Source organism: Ixodes scapularis, unplaced genomic scaffold (genome assembly GCF_016920785.2).
Source record: "Ixodes scapularis isolate PalLabHiFi unplaced genomic scaffold, ASM1692078v2 PGA_scaffold0__279_contigs__length_252992795, whole genome shotgun sequence".
Lineage (NCBI taxonomy): Eukaryota > Metazoa > Arthropoda > Arachnida > Ixodida > Ixodidae > Ixodes > Ixodes scapularis.
The window spans coordinates 237,884,980-237,903,448 of NW_024609835.1; the positions used below are offsets into that span (position 1 = coordinate 237,884,980).

General features: G+C 44.6%; 1 protein-coding gene across 1 annotated transcript in view; it reads right to left on the reverse strand.

Annotated features, from left to right (window-relative positions):
• LOC8027668 (NGFI-A-binding protein homolog) overlaps positions 1-18,469 on the reverse strand; it is a 267,104-nt gene that overhangs the window by 184,685 nt on the left and 63,950 nt on the right. Inside the window, exon 3 of the mRNA XM_042294442.1 lies at positions 15,193-15,470. Within this exon, the coding sequence (XP_042150376.1) occupies positions 15,193-15,470 (278 nt within the window). The remainder of the gene's footprint in view (positions 1-15,192; positions 15,471-18,469) is intronic.

Below are 18,469 nucleotides of genomic sequence, written 5' to 3' on the forward strand. Positions count from 1 at the left end.
TATTTCATGGTCCATTTAACCAGCATCAAGCAAACGGGCCCAGATCGTGAAGAAAAATTTTTTTTTTCTTTATTAGCATTTTTAAGCTTCAGAACGCTGTCTTTTTTTCTTTTTTTTCCGGCCTATCACGTGACGTATTTCAGGATATTTCTCCTTTACGATTCGCAGTAGACGTCACGTGGGTAAGTATGAACTTTTTCTTGATAACAAACTAGAGACATTTTACTGCGTATTTGTTGTCTTGGAAAGGATAAGAAATAAATAGCAGAACGGTCTTCCGCCGAAAAATAGCCACGTCAGCGTTTCGTCCACTACTCCCCCTCACGTTTCCACCTTCGGACGCAACTATTTTATATTACTCACGTCCCAGAGCCGTTCAAGAACAGAATTCTGCATTCTTTGGAAAGTACTAGACCTAAAATGGAATGCATGAAAGTCTCATAAAACATAAAATACGTGAATGCTAGGCGTAATTCACGGCAAATGTGAGTTTCATAAGTAATAAAAAATATGGTAGTTCTTGAGAAGACGAAAAGGTAGGAGTCTTCAGCGCTATCCTATTTTTGAGTACCCAGTACCAACTCGCCCAACAATCTGTATCGAGGAATAAGTAAGATGGATGACGTAGAAGCCCATGTAACACCGAATACCTGAAAACGCTATACGTAACAAAAGAAAAAAACCTGAAAGTCCTAGATGTAACATGGAATACGTGAGTCCTTGGCGTACTAGGAAGACGTGAACGTTCTAGATATAACACGGAAGGCGTGAAAGCTGTAGACATTAAATGAAATACGTGAAAATCATAGACGCTACATTTTAAAGTAGTGTTCATCTATTTAATAACTCTTTATTTCCTAGTGCAGTTGAAACTTTTTGAGAGTCACTTGTCTAAACGCGAAAACTTGGTACGTGTGTCAAGTTGCTTATCGAATCCCTTCTTGGCTACGTCGGGAGTCCCACAGGAAAGCAATCTTGAGCCTCTTCTCTTCTTAATTTTCGTAAATGACCTCACTTCGTGTGTGAAATACTCAACACTTTTGTTATTTGCCGACGACATAAAATTGTATCGACGGACAAACACTGAGGACTGTGTTTTGCTTCAGCGTGACGTATGCTCTATTTCTTTGTGGCGCTTGACCAGTGGCCTTGTATTAAACGAATCAAAAACGAAAATTATTTCTCTCAGCAGGAAATGTGACGTTTGCAATCTTGCTATGCTTTAGACACAACTGTTATCAGCCGTGTGTCTCTGATTAGGGATTGGGTGTACATTTAGGCACTGAAATTTCGTTTAATCATCAGGTTATGAATACTTTAAATTCGTATCTAAATGTTTTTGGTATCATAACGCGTATATCGAGAAATTTTAGAAATCCACAGTGTTTTTTAATGTCATTTCGCTCTCTTGTGCTAAGCCGCCTCGAGTTTTCTTCAGTTGTATGGAACAGCTTTGGAGAATCTAACTCATTCGGTATTGAGCGAGCGCAAAGAAAATTTATACGTGTCTTTTATGATCGTTACTTGCAGTCCAAGGTATTTTATGACTATGAGAGAATATGTAGACAAATTGGCTAACGCTCCTTGTGTAATAGGCGAATGACGCGTAATTTCATGTTTTTGTATAAAGTTGTTAAAGTTGTTGTGGACTGCACAACGTTATTGAACAGCGTATATTTGCGTGTTCCTCAACGGTCTATTCGCAGACGCTCGTTGTTCTATCTTTCCATTTAACACAACTCTGACCCTATTACCCGACTGCAACTGGTTTTTAACAAATTCGAATCCAATTTAGATGAACTTGGTATTGATATTTTTGGATGCGAACGAACATTTAGAAACTGCATCGATGTCTTCCTTTCGTTCTGACACGTCAACATGTGTTCTTAAAATGCAAATTCTTTTTATTTAGACGTAGTGCACCACTAAGAAGGCGTATAGCTGTTTGTGTAGCACTGAAAATAAAGCAAATGAATGAATGAATCAAAGAGTGGAACCGGCTACCAGAGTCGGTGGTAAACAGTTTATCCACCGATTCATCTCCCGAAAGTCTTACGTCACTAACCCAGGTTTGCAGTGTCATCATATCATGCCCACTTTACGAGCCTGTCGATCTATCGTGTTTTTTTATATATCTCAGTGTTTTTATACGCTGCTTTTAATTGTAGGGATGCATTTTGTATTCATTCAAGATAATGTTTGTTTGTTTTTTGTTTTAGTTATTGATAATATTGGAGATTCTGTAGTGGTGGGCAGCAAACAATTATCACTGCCCACAGATGGAATGTGTTTCAGTTGGTTGGGCACTTTTGTTCGATGCATTTCAAAGTGGTGGGACGTTTTTGTTTTGGTATTAGTTATTTCTATCTCTGCATGTCGCGTATGACTTCTTATGCCTTCAATGATAATTGCTCCTGACTTGTATGGGCCATCAATGTATACCTACAGAATCCTAAAATAACTAAATAAATAAATCGATAAATATATAAAATTGAAACCGACGTAAAAGCGAATACTTAGCAGTCAAAGACGTAATTCACAAGATGCGAAAGCTTAAAACCGGGGTCACATTGCATATACACCATGCAAACACTGGTCATCGCAATATCCCTGGTTCGAATGCCGCGTGCCAAGTATTCTCCGTAAACTCATTGACATGCGGCATTCGAAGCACGGATCTCGCGGTAACTCGCGTTCGAATCTGTAAGCAGACTTATTTATACGATGTATATCCAGTGCGACCAGAGCTTATAAGACGCAACATGGCACGACGTTGTCTCAACCTGCGTGCGTTGAGCGGCAGGAAATTGTGCAACTGAGCCCGTAAAAGATCTCGAGATTCGTTCTAATAACCCCAATTTGCAACGCTTTTATTATTTTTTTTTTCTTCCGCTCCGGCACAGTTTGTTGCACGCAATGCCCGAGAGAGGACGCCACTGTCGTCCGGCTCTCTCGTCGGCGCTAACAAAGCGCGCGAAGAAGAGCGCGCACTTTGAGGACTCTTTCGTGGCGCGTCTTCTGCGTCAACTTCCACAAAACGCCGAGAGGAGCTCGGAGACGAGCGCCCAAGGACCTGGCAAGAGGGCCGACCAGAATGACCAGCCTCTTCTTCTTCGTGGGCACGGGGTAATGACGGAAGTAATGGAAGAAAGGCGCCAATTAAACGCCAAATTAACCGCAACACAGCCAGACTAAGAGAAAGTAGCACCGCGGCGAAAAGAGCACGACACATTCTTGGAATTGCGTTCATTTAACGCTAATGCAGGCTCCCCGCCACGCCGTCTAACCGCGCCCGCGTACACAAAAGAAGAGCGCCCGGCTTGAAGAAGAAATGCCACGCGGGAGAGACACACTGCGGAGTTCCTCCAGACGACAGGGCCGATGCGAAGGGGCCGCGCGGGAAACGCCGGCGCTGGTCGGGCCTCTCCGACAACGGGCTCGTATAATTGCGAACAATCGGTCTCCCGGACTCGGAGCAACTGTCGCTGCCAGAGCGTGAAATCTCGAGATGCTCTCCGCTGCGCGGGTGCCCTTTCGGAACAAGTGAAATGACGCGTGAGGCTGGAGAAAACAAACGGTACCGGCGTGCCTTCTCGTAATTTTTTGGCTCGAGCGTCGCGTTTTTGGCCCGAAATCCTTGTATACAGGACATAGTTTTTGAGGTTGATGAAGTCAAATTTGACGGTTTACGTTCCAAACTAACGTCAGACGTCCGGCACGCTCCAGCGGATGACTGAAGATTACTTTCGGGGACACGGGGATCTTAGGGGACGTGCAATCGGAATCCCGGTCACGTGGCACCTTCTGGGCAACAAGCCTTAAAGAGAATGCGGTCATTTCGGCGGGCATTCAGACCCGTCAACTGGGGTTCCGTAGGCCGACGCTTTGCCTTGGAGCCGGCAGAGTGGCTTCGAGGTTCCTCAAGCGCAGCCACTGACACCGGCATCTGAACGGCTGCGAAAGCAGACGTTCAGAAGTCCGGGACGGGTACTTGCGAGTGGACAGACAGAATACACCGGCTGTCACCAAACGAAAGTTGAGAAACCCAAGATTGTATGCGTCCGCAAACTTTTGAGCCGCTGCTTGGCCGACGCCTACACTGTGCCTTAAGCTCTAAAAGTTATACCGTTCTTGGATTCTAGACAAGGCAGAAAGTATTACGCCGCCTGAGCGTATAGGATGTGCGAAAACAAGAGTTCTTCTTCCCTCACTCCAACGGGAGGTCGGTGGCCTACCTCCAAAAACTAAAGGATCCCGAAACGACAGCGAATGCAGAAAGCGCGGTCTCATTGCTATACTAATGACATTCTCCAAGATGCACGACGTCGACTACCTCAAGCAGCTTGTGAAGACCGCGAGGACAATCGTGCTTGAAGCGCTACCTGACATCACAAAGAGTCCGAAATGCCTTTTGAAATGCACAGTTTCGCCAACGCCCTATCACGTCGCTAATCTCACTATCTGAAGCTTTCGCGCACTTCTGCATATCTATTCGAGCCCGTCCTCGGTTTCTCCTCCTGCCGCAATCCGGACGGTGATTTGCCGCGTAGAGGAGACCCACTATTCTCGCGGTTCCTTCCCCCTCCCCTCTTCACTGAACGATATGTGGAGTATGGCAAACTGCTGGGCAGTTGTGTTGCCTACGTGAAAGGTTCCAACATCACGCAAGATCAGGCCACGTGACGCCAATTTGCCAGTTAAATGTAGCAGGGAATCTGAATTGGTGTGTCATTTCACGCTAAATTTGAAGGAAAATCTAAATTGTTGTACAGGTTATCTGACATCAGGTCACGTGACGACATATTCGCCGCTAAATTTAGCGGGGAAACTAAATAGGTGTTGTGTGACGGGACATCAGTTTTCTCGCTAAATTGCGCGTGGAGATTGACGCCACGTGACCAATACAGCGATTCAACTTCCTCGCTAAATTTAGCGGAGAAACTTAATTGGTGTGCTGGTCTGTGACGTCCCATGATGCAACACTGCGCGCGTTGCATCGTTGGACGTCACAGGACACGACTTCACGAAGTGCGGCTTCACGAAATCTGCAGCGACAAGCAAAAGAACGTTTCGCATTAAGAAAAAAAAAAAAAAAAAAAAAGAAGCGAGCGAGCAAAAATATCTTCACCGAACGACGTGTCGAGTCGCAACGATAACATTCGATCCAGTTCCTTGTTTTTGGCTATCTATAGGATCCTTCCTCATCCCTAGAAGTTGGAGGTGGAAATAGACACCAGTAAAAACTAAAAATGGCCACGAAATTCGGGTAAATTAAGTAATAAATAAGAAAAAAAAAAAGAACGACGTTTCTGTTGTTGTTTTGTCGAGAACAGAACGACTTCCCGTTGCACTGATGCAAGATAAAACATTGGCGTCCTCCTAAAGGCCCGTTCACACTCTTGCGACCTCTTAAACCTGGGTTCCTTAAAACTTCTTAAACCAGAAAACACACTGGCGCCATCTATTGGGAAGCAGTGTAAACTCGGCGGTCCGGCATATTTTTTTTATTTCTCGCGCATTATCCTTTCTTTTTTGGCTCGAAAAACTTTTGTCAATGTTATAAACGAGCCTTTCTATGGTTATTACGCACATTTGACTTCGGAAATCCCGCAAAACCTTCGCTCTTGTGAAATGCAGTTCCAGGGTCACCGCATAGATGGCACCACAATGCCAGTGTGTTCCCTCATTCTAAAAACATTTAAGAAGTTTTAAGAGATCTCGTCTCTCTCAGTCGTACTCGGTCGCAAGAGTGCGAACGGGCCTTAAGAGGAACGCGTTACAGAAACGCCGTTCCTTGGAACACCGTTCCGTACAACACTAGAAACATTGCAAGTAAGAAAGCATTCTGTTACCGGTATTTGGAAGCTGCTGGCATTTTGCGTGCAGTCGACGGTCTTGGCAATAAAACTATGATGAGAGGTTCATCTAAAAACGAAGCATATTGTGACGGTCCCCAAAAGTTTTCCCTCTGATGTACCAAAATTTCTAATCATTGTTTGCAGTCCCCTAAAAATTGACAGTTGCGATTGCTGCCATCCCGATTATTTAGTTACGTCATTGTTTGCTAAAAACGAAAAAAAAAACAGACACAAAAATAAGGTGCAGAAAAATGACACCATATGTAAAAAAACGTGCTTCCGCTGAAGTTTTTTGTTTTTTAGTTGTAGGCTTTTGGAAACTTTTTTTTTTAATTTGCCTAATTTTTAGAGATTTTTTATTTCAAAACTTTACACTTGCGAAGTTCGCTGCTCAGAATTCTTTCTTGGGAATAACAACATTTTAATTAAATCTTTACAAACGTGCCACGCTGCGTGATCAGCTCTTTGCGGTCTGCAAAGTTATTTTTCTAAAATCTATCCCGAAGCGGAAAAAAGGGATCCTCTGCATCGGACCTCTGTTCTTTCTTATCACGAAAACGAACGAATTCGTAGTGCCATTGCGCTCGTGCCTGCATTGGGTATTTAAAGCAGCACTACAAACAAACGCCCATGATGCTATGGGTAGTGCTTTAAACACGAGATCGAAGACACAAAACCTGGGTGCGTTAAGCCGTTGGCGTCTCCCTCTCTGCTGCATATCGAAACGAGGACCAGCGTTTAATCTCGTCCCTGCTTATTTCCCCACAAACTTTCATTGAACAAGCGACAACGTTCACGTTTCGCAAGAAAAAAAAAAAAAAAAAAGAAAGAAAATAACAACAAAAAAAGCGCAAAGTTGTAGGACCTATACAAACAATCCATGAATGAAGCTGCAGTGTACACCAAAAAGAAAGGGAGCTGCCAGTCTTTCTTTTGTTCTACTTACGGAACGCGAACAGAAAAGCGAGCAAGATCTCAGGCCTACTTCCGTTGCGGACGTTGGGCAACCGACCCTTGGCCCCAAGCACAGAAAAAAAAAAAAAATATCAGACTAGAAAAAAGCAAGACGAGTGAGAAGAAAGGAACTAAAAGCGGCGTAAAAACTTTAGGAGCGATTAAAAAAAGAAGAGGACGAGGGTTTGGAAAAAACCCTCGTCCTTTTCCTCGGTAAACAAAGTCCGGTTCTGAGCCCCGAAAGTTCGCAACGAGGTGCGGCCGGAGACCACAAACAATAAACAAGCCAAGAACAATGGGTGCTGGCCTAGGGGCTACAAAGGGACGAGCCTCGGATCGGGGACCAGGGGTCCAGGAGCGGACAAAAAAATAGCGAGCGAAAGGGTCAGCCCCCAAAAAATTGCCAGAGAGATCAACCGGGCCGACAATTGACATCCGTCTTTTCTTTTACGCCGGCCCGAAAGAAAGGCGAACCCCGGAGCAAACAAATAACCAAAACAAAGACAGGTTCGGCTCCAAGATGCATCCTCGATAGAAAAAGATGGATGTCAGTGAACTCGGTCAGGTAACGGTGGTTCCCACAGGGTTAGACGTCGCAAAAAAGTGACAGAAAGCAGAAAGAAAAAGGGGATAAGAAAAAAAAAAAAACGGATCGGCTAAAGGCCCCTGTTAAGCTGTGTGATACGACAAACGTGCCGTTTATTTTTATCGGCCGTTTCGCTCGAGCCACTTTGGTGATGCCAGGAAAAAAGAAGTTAGAAAAAAAGGGAAAAGGACGTCCACCAACAACGCAAACTCGTCAACAAAGGCCCGCTTGCGGGGAGGGTCAAGAGTCCCGTCGGCCATTGTCGAACCCCAAAGATTATGTACTACACAGGGCGCCTACAAAGGGCTCACAGGCCATAGAACAGTGAGCGACCCTAGCCCGGAAAAGTAAACAAAAAAAAAAGGCAAAAAAGAAACAAAAAAAAATGTAGCCCGCATCAGCGGATCGAGGAGAGAAAAAATGTCCCTCTATTAACATATATACCTGTCCCCGCCGCTGCAGTAGCCGTGCCAGCGAAGACCTCGTAATAAAAAAATATAAAAAAAGAAGGGGCGATGCCTCTTAATGGCACAGGGAAGCTCGGCGGCGGGGATTCAGAGAGGAGGACTCGTAAGGCCGCATATTGCGGCAGACCCGAGCTCCTGACCCAACCTGTCTGCGCGTATTAGACGACGGTTAGTGTGCCCCTAGTGTGGCCACGGAGTAAGGTCCCGAAGAAAGCTGAGGGGGGCCATTGAAGGCGCTGGCTTTGTCCGAGCAAGACGGCGGCGGGCTATCGGGTATGTTTGCATTATGGGGCCCGCGCCGAGCACCTATCTGTCGCCGGCGCACGTCAAGGCACGCCGTAGAAGAAAAAAAGGGATGCCTCCTTTCTTTTTTTTTGTCTCTCTTTCTCTCTTGTACTCTCGCCTAATGTCATTGTTGCTACTCCTTCCTCGCGGCTGCGATAAAGGAAAATCGAGGGTCGAGATGCGCCGGCAGGGTTCAGAGGTTCAACGGCCAGCTCCGGTGACGTTTTTTAATCGGTGGGCTAAACAAGAAACAAGGACCGTTTGCTTCCCTCCCTTCGGGATAGACTCGAAAGGGACCGAACGAACCGCCTCAACCGCCAGTCTTCGCCGTGGAGAAAGCGGCAAAACTCTTCCATTTTAATCCAGAAGCCTCTCAAAGCGGACGTAGGAGGAAATGCCGGGCACACGGGTCAGCTATGGGGCGTCGCGTCGCCGAAACAGAATGGCGTCGCCCATTGTGCAAAGGGCGACCGAAATTTCAAATCGTAAGTTACTTGCGGGTGTCGAGATTCCTAGACTTTCCACATCAAATTCGGGAACTCCCGCTGCCGTTTCATAGCATGCGCTGAATTGCAGGTCTAGAGAAGCTCCCGACCTGTGAAAGCGATTCTGTAAAACACCTCATTAGCATCGTTCCAAAGGTGTTGCAATGAGACAGAACGCTGGGACGATCGTGAAAGACAGCGGGAGCTCTCAATAAACTTTTCTCTAAATTCAATAGAAAAAGTTCGATATTAAACGTAAAATCTTTTACGATACGCGGCGAGAAAATAAGAGCATCTTGAGAGTAGGCACAGACGGCGTCAGGTCCTCAAGACTGGTTTCATATGCTGGTGGCCTCATGGAACGCAAGGCGCGAGAGAAAGACGACACCAGTTTATAGGGCGTGTCTAAATGCTCGCTGTGAGTGACCAAGGGGCTGGGACAAAAAACTCCAGGGTGTACCTAAACCAGAAGCTCGTGTTTTCTAATCAGCGCACCGGTGTGCGCCTCGAGAACGGCATTCTCAGAGGTGCGGTTGTTGGCCCAAGGGACGAACCTGTAATCGGTGTATGGCTCGAACTGAATTACGACATTTTTTTTAAGAAATGCGCGAGGACGTGAGAACTTCTTATGCGCGAATATTGAAGAGATACTAAAACGAAGTATTTTTATTTCCTCTTAAATGACTAAAATACAAAAATAAAAACAACAACATCTTGACAGAAGATAGGAATTAAAACAAGGTTGAGAGGCTCGCAATGTGCCTTAGTTTTGTGTCTTTATACGAGTGACGCAATGATAATATTAGCCACTTCACCCGCGTTGAATTTTTTTAATGAACTCATGTCAGCTGTAATTAAAATGAAGAATGTTTTATTTTATTCCAGTCTGTTGACTGAGAGCTTGAATATTTTTACTAACCAGGGACGCGCCTAAACCTGTACTGACAGGATGTTTCTAACACGCTGCGGCGCTTGAATATGTTTGCCAAGCGAAGCACAACTCGATACGAACGCCCAAATATATTTTGTTTCAAATTCAGTATGAAGCTGCCAAAAACACAAAAAGAACAAGAAAATAAATGAAGTGATATGTTATGCGCGGAAACGCAATTCTAGAGAGACGTACGCTGTAAAGGCTCATTTTGTTATTTGTTGAACGACGTTTTTGGGTGCCACTGTTATCTTTGTGCTCGGGCCGTCAAGAACAAAAGTCCCGTTTCTAAAACGAGGTTTTCGTTCGTAATATACAAAATCAGGCGTCGTCTGAGGTTGACAAATTTCAAAATCCCCTCCCCCCCGAAAAAAACAACAACAAAAAAACGAAAAAGAAAAACTACAAAAAACAACGCAACCAAAAGGAATTGCTGCGTGGCATGGGGAGTGTTACGTTGCTTGGTCGTTGTATCGCTATGAAGGAAGCGCCGTCGCTGCTTCCTGACTTCCGAACAGACGAAAAAAAACTACATATTGGAACGCACACAAAACAATCTGTGGCATGGTCCTAAATCTCAATGCCCATCCCCAAGTTTCGGTAGTGAAAAGAGAACTCTTACATAGAACACGAAAGAACACGAACCACGAGCTCATGAACATGTTATCATTGCGATATTAACCCGAGACTAGATCAGAAGAAGGAATTTTTGTCAGTGTAAGAGAAAGTAACGGGGACAGACAGCGTCTCTTACTCAGCTGATGTTCAAAAAAAAAATTAGTTGCTTGTAAATTTATACAGCCTTGATGCTCGTACGCCTCAAAGGGTGAACTGTCTCTTGGCTGTAGATGAGATATTTAACGAGTGCAGTACAACCGCTAATCTGGGGTTTTTAACGTGCATCACGCAGTAGTAATTACACGAACGCGTGCCGGTACGAAACCAATCCAGATCGAAACGGGCAGGGGGAGGGGATCGAACCCAGGAGGTTCTGCAGCGCAAGCTTCCGCTCCAAGCTCCGAGCTGGGACGCGTTAGCCCACTCGGCCACCGATCTTCCTAGCTAATAATTTTATGCAACCAGCCTCCTTATATACAAAACTAGAACCGCCACAAAACCACCGAACATCCTGGTCTTCAAGGTCGCGCGCAACGCTGACCCCCATCACAAACCAAACTAAATGAGGCTACCTACAAAGCCCAACCACCTTTTGGTTCAGGCAAAAAACGTTCTACAGCTAGAGGTCACAGAAATATACAATGATTTTTAACCACCCACCCACCAAAAACTACCCACACCCACATACACACGCACACAGTGATGCCTTTAATTGGTTTAGAAGAAGAGCTTCTGAACTTTCATGTCAAAAGTTCACACCAACAAAACAAATATTTTTAACTGTGACAAACAGCCAAGGTTACACCCTTCACGCATCATCTACACAGTGATCTTTTCAATAAGGCCTTGAACGAACACAGCCTTTTTTTCTTTCTAGGACAAAGAATGAAGAAAGTCGACCAACAAAAATCATTCAAGCCGTTTCCATAAAAACTGGTTGAAAGGGAGCATTTTATATCATACAAAGTTATTAATATTCAAACTTAGAACAGAGCGCCGCACCACCACTGCTAAAGAGGAGCAGAAAATTGACGGGATAAAGACTCGGAGCTTCGAGCTTGATGTAACAAATGCACGGGTTACCTACCATACGAGATATTTGGAAATATAAAAGAGATCATTGGGGGGGGGAGGGGGGCTAACCTCGAAAGTGAGTTAAAGTACATAAGTTCACAGCTTGGAATACTCATTACTGTGAAAAAAAAGGTATTACACAAAGTATACCGTCTTGTTTCATTAAATCCCTACAAAGGACTGAACGTAGAGGTGGAATGTGGGTCCAAGAACTATTCGTGTACTTTTACCGTTGACTCCAAATTAGTTTGAACAACAACGCCCAAGAGCCAGGGTGGAAAGAAAATTTAAAGATTCTTTATGTCGTCATTAAAATCGAGTTTTAAATAATAACATTTGTCACGCAATCTTCCTGGTATTATCTAAATCAGTCCGTTCCCGAAGAACAGTTTCATTGATATTTGGTGTCTGGATTATTCGATCATTTCTATAAACACTTTTTTTTCTTAATTTATTTATTTGGCTCCTGCAGCGCCCGCATAGCCTTATCGCAGGACTGAATGGACGATGAAAAAGTAAAAATAACTTGTCAGAACTTTTGGCACAAACTATCACCTCATCTAGCGCATTCCAGTCCTGAACTATTTTAACAAAAAAAAAAAAAAAAAAAAAAGAGAAGTTTTAACGAAATAATTATTAAAGGAAGTATTTTTGTCAGGCTCGAGAGAAACGAAAATTGCCGCTCCCACATGATGAGAAAAAGCAAAGCGCTCAGTCCCCCTCCCCCCTCTCTCTCCCTTTTTTCTTGTCTTTGTTGCTCTACGTGAATTATTATTGTTGGCAGTTACAGATTAAAAAACTATAATTAAAGAGCTGACAAGAAGGCAGTGGCTTGCTTTCATCCTTTTTGGGCCTTTGTTTCCAGCACCATCGGCAGGTATCGGTAGTAGCAAGCTAGCGATGCCTGTTGATTGCTATCGTGCTGTGTGCGCATTATTCTGGCTAGCATAATCTTTAATGACATGCACGCATCGGGCTTTTTCAAGAGCCGCCAGCCGGCCGCATTTCAGCTGGAAAGGTCGCTGGGGTGTGGGACGTTTATATCGCTTATTTTCAAACTTTGGAATACCTAAGCTTTCAGACAAAATTTCAATACGATTCGAAAGTGGCTGCTATTTATTTGTTCACAAATTCGCAATCATATTTTATTCCCAAATATTTACTGCACAAATACGAGCATTCATAAAATGACAACAGGACGCTTAAGCTTATAATGCAATTAAATGTAAAGGTGCGAGCTAGCTGGTCAATAATTACGAAAATAATGGAGATATGTGTTTGCCTTTTGTCCCTCTTGTTGCCCTACTACAGGGAGTATTTTCGTCATGCTTAAGCTTCGCTTTTAAGAGTGAAACGCTATAGCTAAACACTCAAACCTTCGCTCGTTCCTAAGACGTACAAGCATATGTCTGCGTGACCTAGTTGGCAGTGTGTCTGGCTCGCAACCGAAGGGTCTTGAATTCTAATCCCACCTCCAACTAATTTGTTTTCTTTTTCAAATTTTTCTTTATAGCGAATGATTTACTTTATAAAGTGAAAACATTTGAGACACGCGGCGACCTTTAGCTGGCGTTGCACGTCATGGTTTAATCGCTTTCATTCCACGCGTGGAGTCACGTTTCCCCTAAGCGTTGTGCGTTGTCTGAAATTCGCGCGCGAAGTCATCTGGCTAGTAACGTCATAATCCTATCGACCAATCCTGGATTTTCCGGGCCCTCCGAGGCCGACCCCGGCTTTTCCGTGAAACCAGCAGCTTACAGCTATCGCTTTAATACGAGAATCGAACCGCGCCTCCCCACCTCCATCGCTTCGATCACCGGCACCGACTTGCTCGAAACTGCCATTGCTAATCGGTTTAGTTAATCCTTCGAATGTATCTATTATTGCTGTTATTGCTTCAACTCACGCCTCTTCGTGATGCTTGGGTTTTGAGAGTAAATAAATAAATAACTGTATGCACCCCACGAAATGTATTTAAATGAAATATCCCTTTACTTCATAAAATAATTATAGATATAAATTGGTTCTGATGTCCTTGTGTCTTTCTTTTTTTCTTTTCAAATATCAGGCGCATTGAAACAGAATAATGAACAGTCAGATTAAAAAAAAATCAACATATATCTAAAAATTAATTATTTACATCCCAGCTTAAATATAAAACCTGAATAAAAAATATGATTTGTCCTTTTTTTACACCAATTTCGTCCCCACTGCAACGAACCACTAAGGGACATGGGTTCTCAATAGCTCTAACAAATATTGAGGTTGGCTACACTAGCGAGGAAAGATGCACGGCTGGCACGGACGAAGAACCCGCATTGTTTTACCCTGTTATCTCTGTATGAGAAATTACTTCACATGCGGCAATCAGACCACCCACAAGGTTGATTTTCGACAGATTATTTGAGTGAATAAAAACAAATCTTGGCGGAGTTATACCTCCTCTCTAAAATGTATTCTTATTGTACCAATTTTATGTGCGCTGCTGGAATATGCGACAGACAGCTATCCAGGACCCATGGTTTTGAAGCGCTCGATTTAGAATTAAAAACTGCCAACGAATCTTTCTTTACGCTTTTTACTTCGTCACCAGAGGAAAACCATGCAAACCCAACTCATTCTTAATTAATCTTTTTCTAACTCAGTAAGGCCTTTCCCCTGCGCCTTTTTCGCAGGCGGGATTCAAACCCCGTCTGCCTAGGTTTTCGTTTTACCTCTCGAAATTCTTCTGGAGCGTTCCAAATAAACCTTTGGATTAATCGAGTGTTTTTGTCTAGACTCTAGACGGTCATCCAAAATCACTTCTATAAAGAGACCATAGGTGGCAACATTGGGGGCAATCTTACATTCCTCGTCATCACAATATGTAGTGTGGTACCTTTGTTGTTTTAGTTTCAGGCACGTGTTCGCTTCATTAAACATGCATTTTATGTTTTACATTCATCCCTTGTCTATATATTTGGCATTCTGATGGAGGTGCAGGAGGGCCATGTTCGGCAAGTGTTTCGTTTCTCCTAAAAAGAAACGGAAGTGACGGAACGGACGATATCGCGTCTGATTAGCTAGAGGCTCAAATGACCAAAGTTCCCTCTTTCGTCATGTGAGCTAGGCTCTAACCAATCGGACGCGATATCGTCTGTTACATCACTTCCGTTCGTTCTTAGGACAAGCGAAACATTTGTCGAACATAGCCCCCCCAGGTTAACGCCAGCTTCAGTTCAGCACTTTAGTGAAGACTACGCGATCGGTGGTGATGACGAAAGTGAAGACACGACTACGACCCGAGGCGAATAACCATGACGACAAACGACGGCGACAATAACGACGATAATAACACGCGCAGACGACGACAAGCAGCGCTAGCGAAAAACGAGGAAGGCCACAGATAATGACGACTAGCGATCAAGACGACAAGCAACGGCGAGAAGCGACAAGCGTCACTCACACCACCGGAGAACTAGAGCCAGCTGAAAATCATCAACTCCGCTCCTATAAACGTTTTGCACAGCTGTGCATGCGCGACACCATAACCGACTTTTGGTTTTCGTTTCCTTTTATTCCGCTTACTTCATTTTATTAGTAGGATAGCAGGCCAGGTTGCTGCCATCTTAGATTCCATTGTGTCATTCTCCCCTGCCATGGTTATGTGAAAGATCGTCGACACCCGTTTCAGTGGCTCGGTGTCTCGGTAAGACAAGAGAAGGTCAACAGTGGCGGCTGCAATCTGGCGCGTGTTAAAAGCATCTATAGAAACGAATACGGCAAAGGTTTTTATTGCGTTTAGATTTCTAGCCTGAAGTACACCACGGCGAACCGCCATATATGATCCTCCAATTTGGTAGGCACGCGATGCGCCTTAATATTAAACGGTATACATTTTTTGGCTACAGAGTCTCACAGAGTATGCACAAGAGACAAGCATCGGAGCGCCTACCTGGGGAAACGGCATGGGCGCCGACACCGGTGGTGGGTGCATCCTCGAGGGAGCGTCCTTGGGCGGGCCCAGGCCCGGGGACGGGGACGAGGAGGGCCCCACGGGGGGACTGGGCCTCAGCTGGGCCATGCTGACGGGGGGCCGGGACAGAGGGCCCAGGCCGTGCACGGGGGGCCCGGCCACCCCGCCGGGGGGCTGCGGGGCCCCTGGGGGACCGGGGGCCACGCCGCCTGGGTGCCCTGGCGGCAGCGACGGCACCAAGGGGGTCTGGAACATGGCTGCAAGAAGAGGGCCTCGGTCAGGGAGAGCCAATACCTTCACCCACACATTCTACACGTGGCATAGACGCGACGCTGTTGCACCAGGCCGCTTGTACTCGTCGAGGCAGTTTATCCGGAAGGTACGGTGCCCCACACATTCCCATTCGCCGAGTCAGTGTATGGGGCGGTGCTAAGCAAATCATTGGCCAGAGGCATTACCGAAGTGATCAAATAAAGGTTAGTTCACCTGCTCCCACCGTGCTATGTGGTCCCGGCCTAAACGAATTATGCACAGCCGCCTGAAACTACCGAGTAGAGTAAGTCTTTCATATGGTCGAAGACCGTACCTACTACGAGGTAAGGCAACGACAACGACCGATGATATTACTCCACTGCAAGTCACGTACACTTTGTTTCACCTCAGGCAAGAACGAGTGCAAGGTAATAGGAGGCGTACAAACACAGACGCACATACCAAAATCGGCTATTGGGTAGCAGTGTAAACTTGGCGGTCCGGCATATTTACTATTTCTCTCGCGCATTATCGTTTCTTTCTTGGCTCGAAAAGCTTTTGTTAACGTTATAAACGAGGCTTTCTTACAGGTATTACGCTCATTGGACCTCGGAAATCCCGCAAAACCTTCACTCTTGTGAAATGAAGTTCCAGGGTAATGGCATAGATAGCGCCACATTGCTGGTGTGTTCTCTCGTCCTAAGGAATTTTAAGAATTTTTAACAGATCTCGTCTCTCTCGGTCATAGTCGGGTGCAAGAGTGTGAACGGGCCTTAACGCTCACACATCTGCGTTGGTTGCGTTCGCATGCCACCGAAACGACCGTAACGACAAAATTACCGCGACAAAAGTTCGACCCTATACACAGCGTAGCAAGCGATGCAAGGGGTAGCTTCGCGAAGCATTCCAAGAGTAACTGTTGTTGCGGTGTGCTTCGGTCGTTACGGCCGTTTCGGTTGCATGCGAGTGCAACCGTGGCAAATGTCTGAACCAGATTTGAGCGTCCTTGGACAGTCGCCGAGGGACGCTGACAAACGCTAGTTTGCACCCATGAATCGCTCATGACAAAACGCAATAGGACGCCGCCTCACGTCAGCGCAGAACGGTCGCGTTTCGTGGACGCTAGCGGTACACGTAACAGAGCGCGTTGGATAAAGTACAGTTCACACGGAAAGAATAAAAACACAGAAAATATACGAGGGACAGACATACACAGTTCTTTCACGGAAAGAACTGTGTGTGCCTGTCTCTCGTATATTTTCTGTTTTTATTCTTCCCGCGTGGACGCTAGCGGAGGCGCCTCTTTTGTGGTGCCATCTCGTGGTCGTTAAAGCGTCCGCTGGCACGGAGAAATGAGCCTGTACGACCTTGTTGTTTAGGTTGCATTGCTTCGATCCGGACTGATGATTATGAAGAGTACGGGGTGCTTTGGGGAACGTTTACGTGTTTATGCGCGTCATTCCAAACAGAAACCCCATATTTTAACTCGGACTAATTTTTCTGCCGCCGATGTATTCTTTGTCAAACGCTTAAAGAGGCGCTCGGGCTTTTTCTTTAAAATCCCCGGTTTGCCCGATTCTTCGCTAAATACACCAACAAACATCGCTGAAATAGTAACCCAAATATCTCAAAATCATAATTTCTCGCATAGTAATTCCATTTAAAATTTTAATCCTCAATGAGTTTTTTTTTTTTTTTTTCAAAGTGAAACTTTTTACAGGCAACATTGGAGAAGTGACGTCATGGGAAGACAGGGGCAGTTGTTCTTTGGACTGTATAGACTTTCTTCCCCACTGAATACAAGCAGTTTCATGGCGTCAAATGAATGCTTTGAAAGCTCCCACCAGCAGCCGCGCAGCGGCACGAAACGAGTGCTCGGCACAGTCAGTTTTTAGACTACCGGCTTGACCTGCAAGCCTGCTTTCCCATGATATCACGGCATTGAAGAGCGAGGGTCTATTTGAATCTTGGTTTTGGCATAATTTTCACTAGCCAATTTCGCAATACCTATTTTGAGTTGTGCAATACCAAATAACATACCGGAAAGGGTAAAGGCCGGTGATTTCGAAAATATATAGTTAGTTGGGGTAGCTAAAAAAATCGACGGAGCACCCCATTGAGTTTATGGAACTAGGTGTGAAGTTTTGTGAACGCGGTATGTTTGATTCTCAAGTATCGTCAACTACAGCTTCATTAACAGTTACGCACTCCTGTACACTGCGCCACAGCGTTGGTGTGAACAAGCAATTACCATTTTTTGCTTGCTTTTGTATTTAAAAATCAAAGGTCTGTCATCCAGACATGAACACGTTACTGCTAATAATGCTTTCCTTTTTAATCCGTGAATTCGGGGATAAAGGTAACTATACTGACAAATATTGTAGATGAATTGACATTTGCTATTGAAGGATACAAAATAGAGCATTACTTATGTTAAGCTTGCCTGAGTATTTGTATTTGTACTGGTATCAACATCTGTTTTATAATCAAAATTGTTTGCTTGTTTTTGTGAACATGCCTTTTGTATTTTTGCTTTTACTAACTTATTATACTTTTTTATGTATAGCGTCACCCATTCCTTGTGCAATTCCCTGTCAGGGGCCCTCATGGTATTACAGGGATGGGCAGCATTTTGAAGGCAATGATTTGAAATACGCATTTAAAAATACTTTTGAGTACTTTGTATTTCATATTTAATAACATATTGGGGAATGTATTCGTTAACCGTTATTTAAATACTGCCTATTTATTATTTCAAATACGTGTATTTCAAACGCTACCCAAATACAATGCCGGGATCTGTTCTTCGCAATCAAATGCGATACTGGGACTCTCTCATGATGGGAATCACGGCAAAGAGTATGAAACTCGCTGCTTTTTCTGCACAATAATAAACATAAAAAAGGAGAGCAGAAGAATAAATGAACGATTGAGTACATTCATTGAAAGTTTGGTTGAGTGACTTAATATTTTAGCCCCGTCGCAACAATGTCATGTTGCTCGA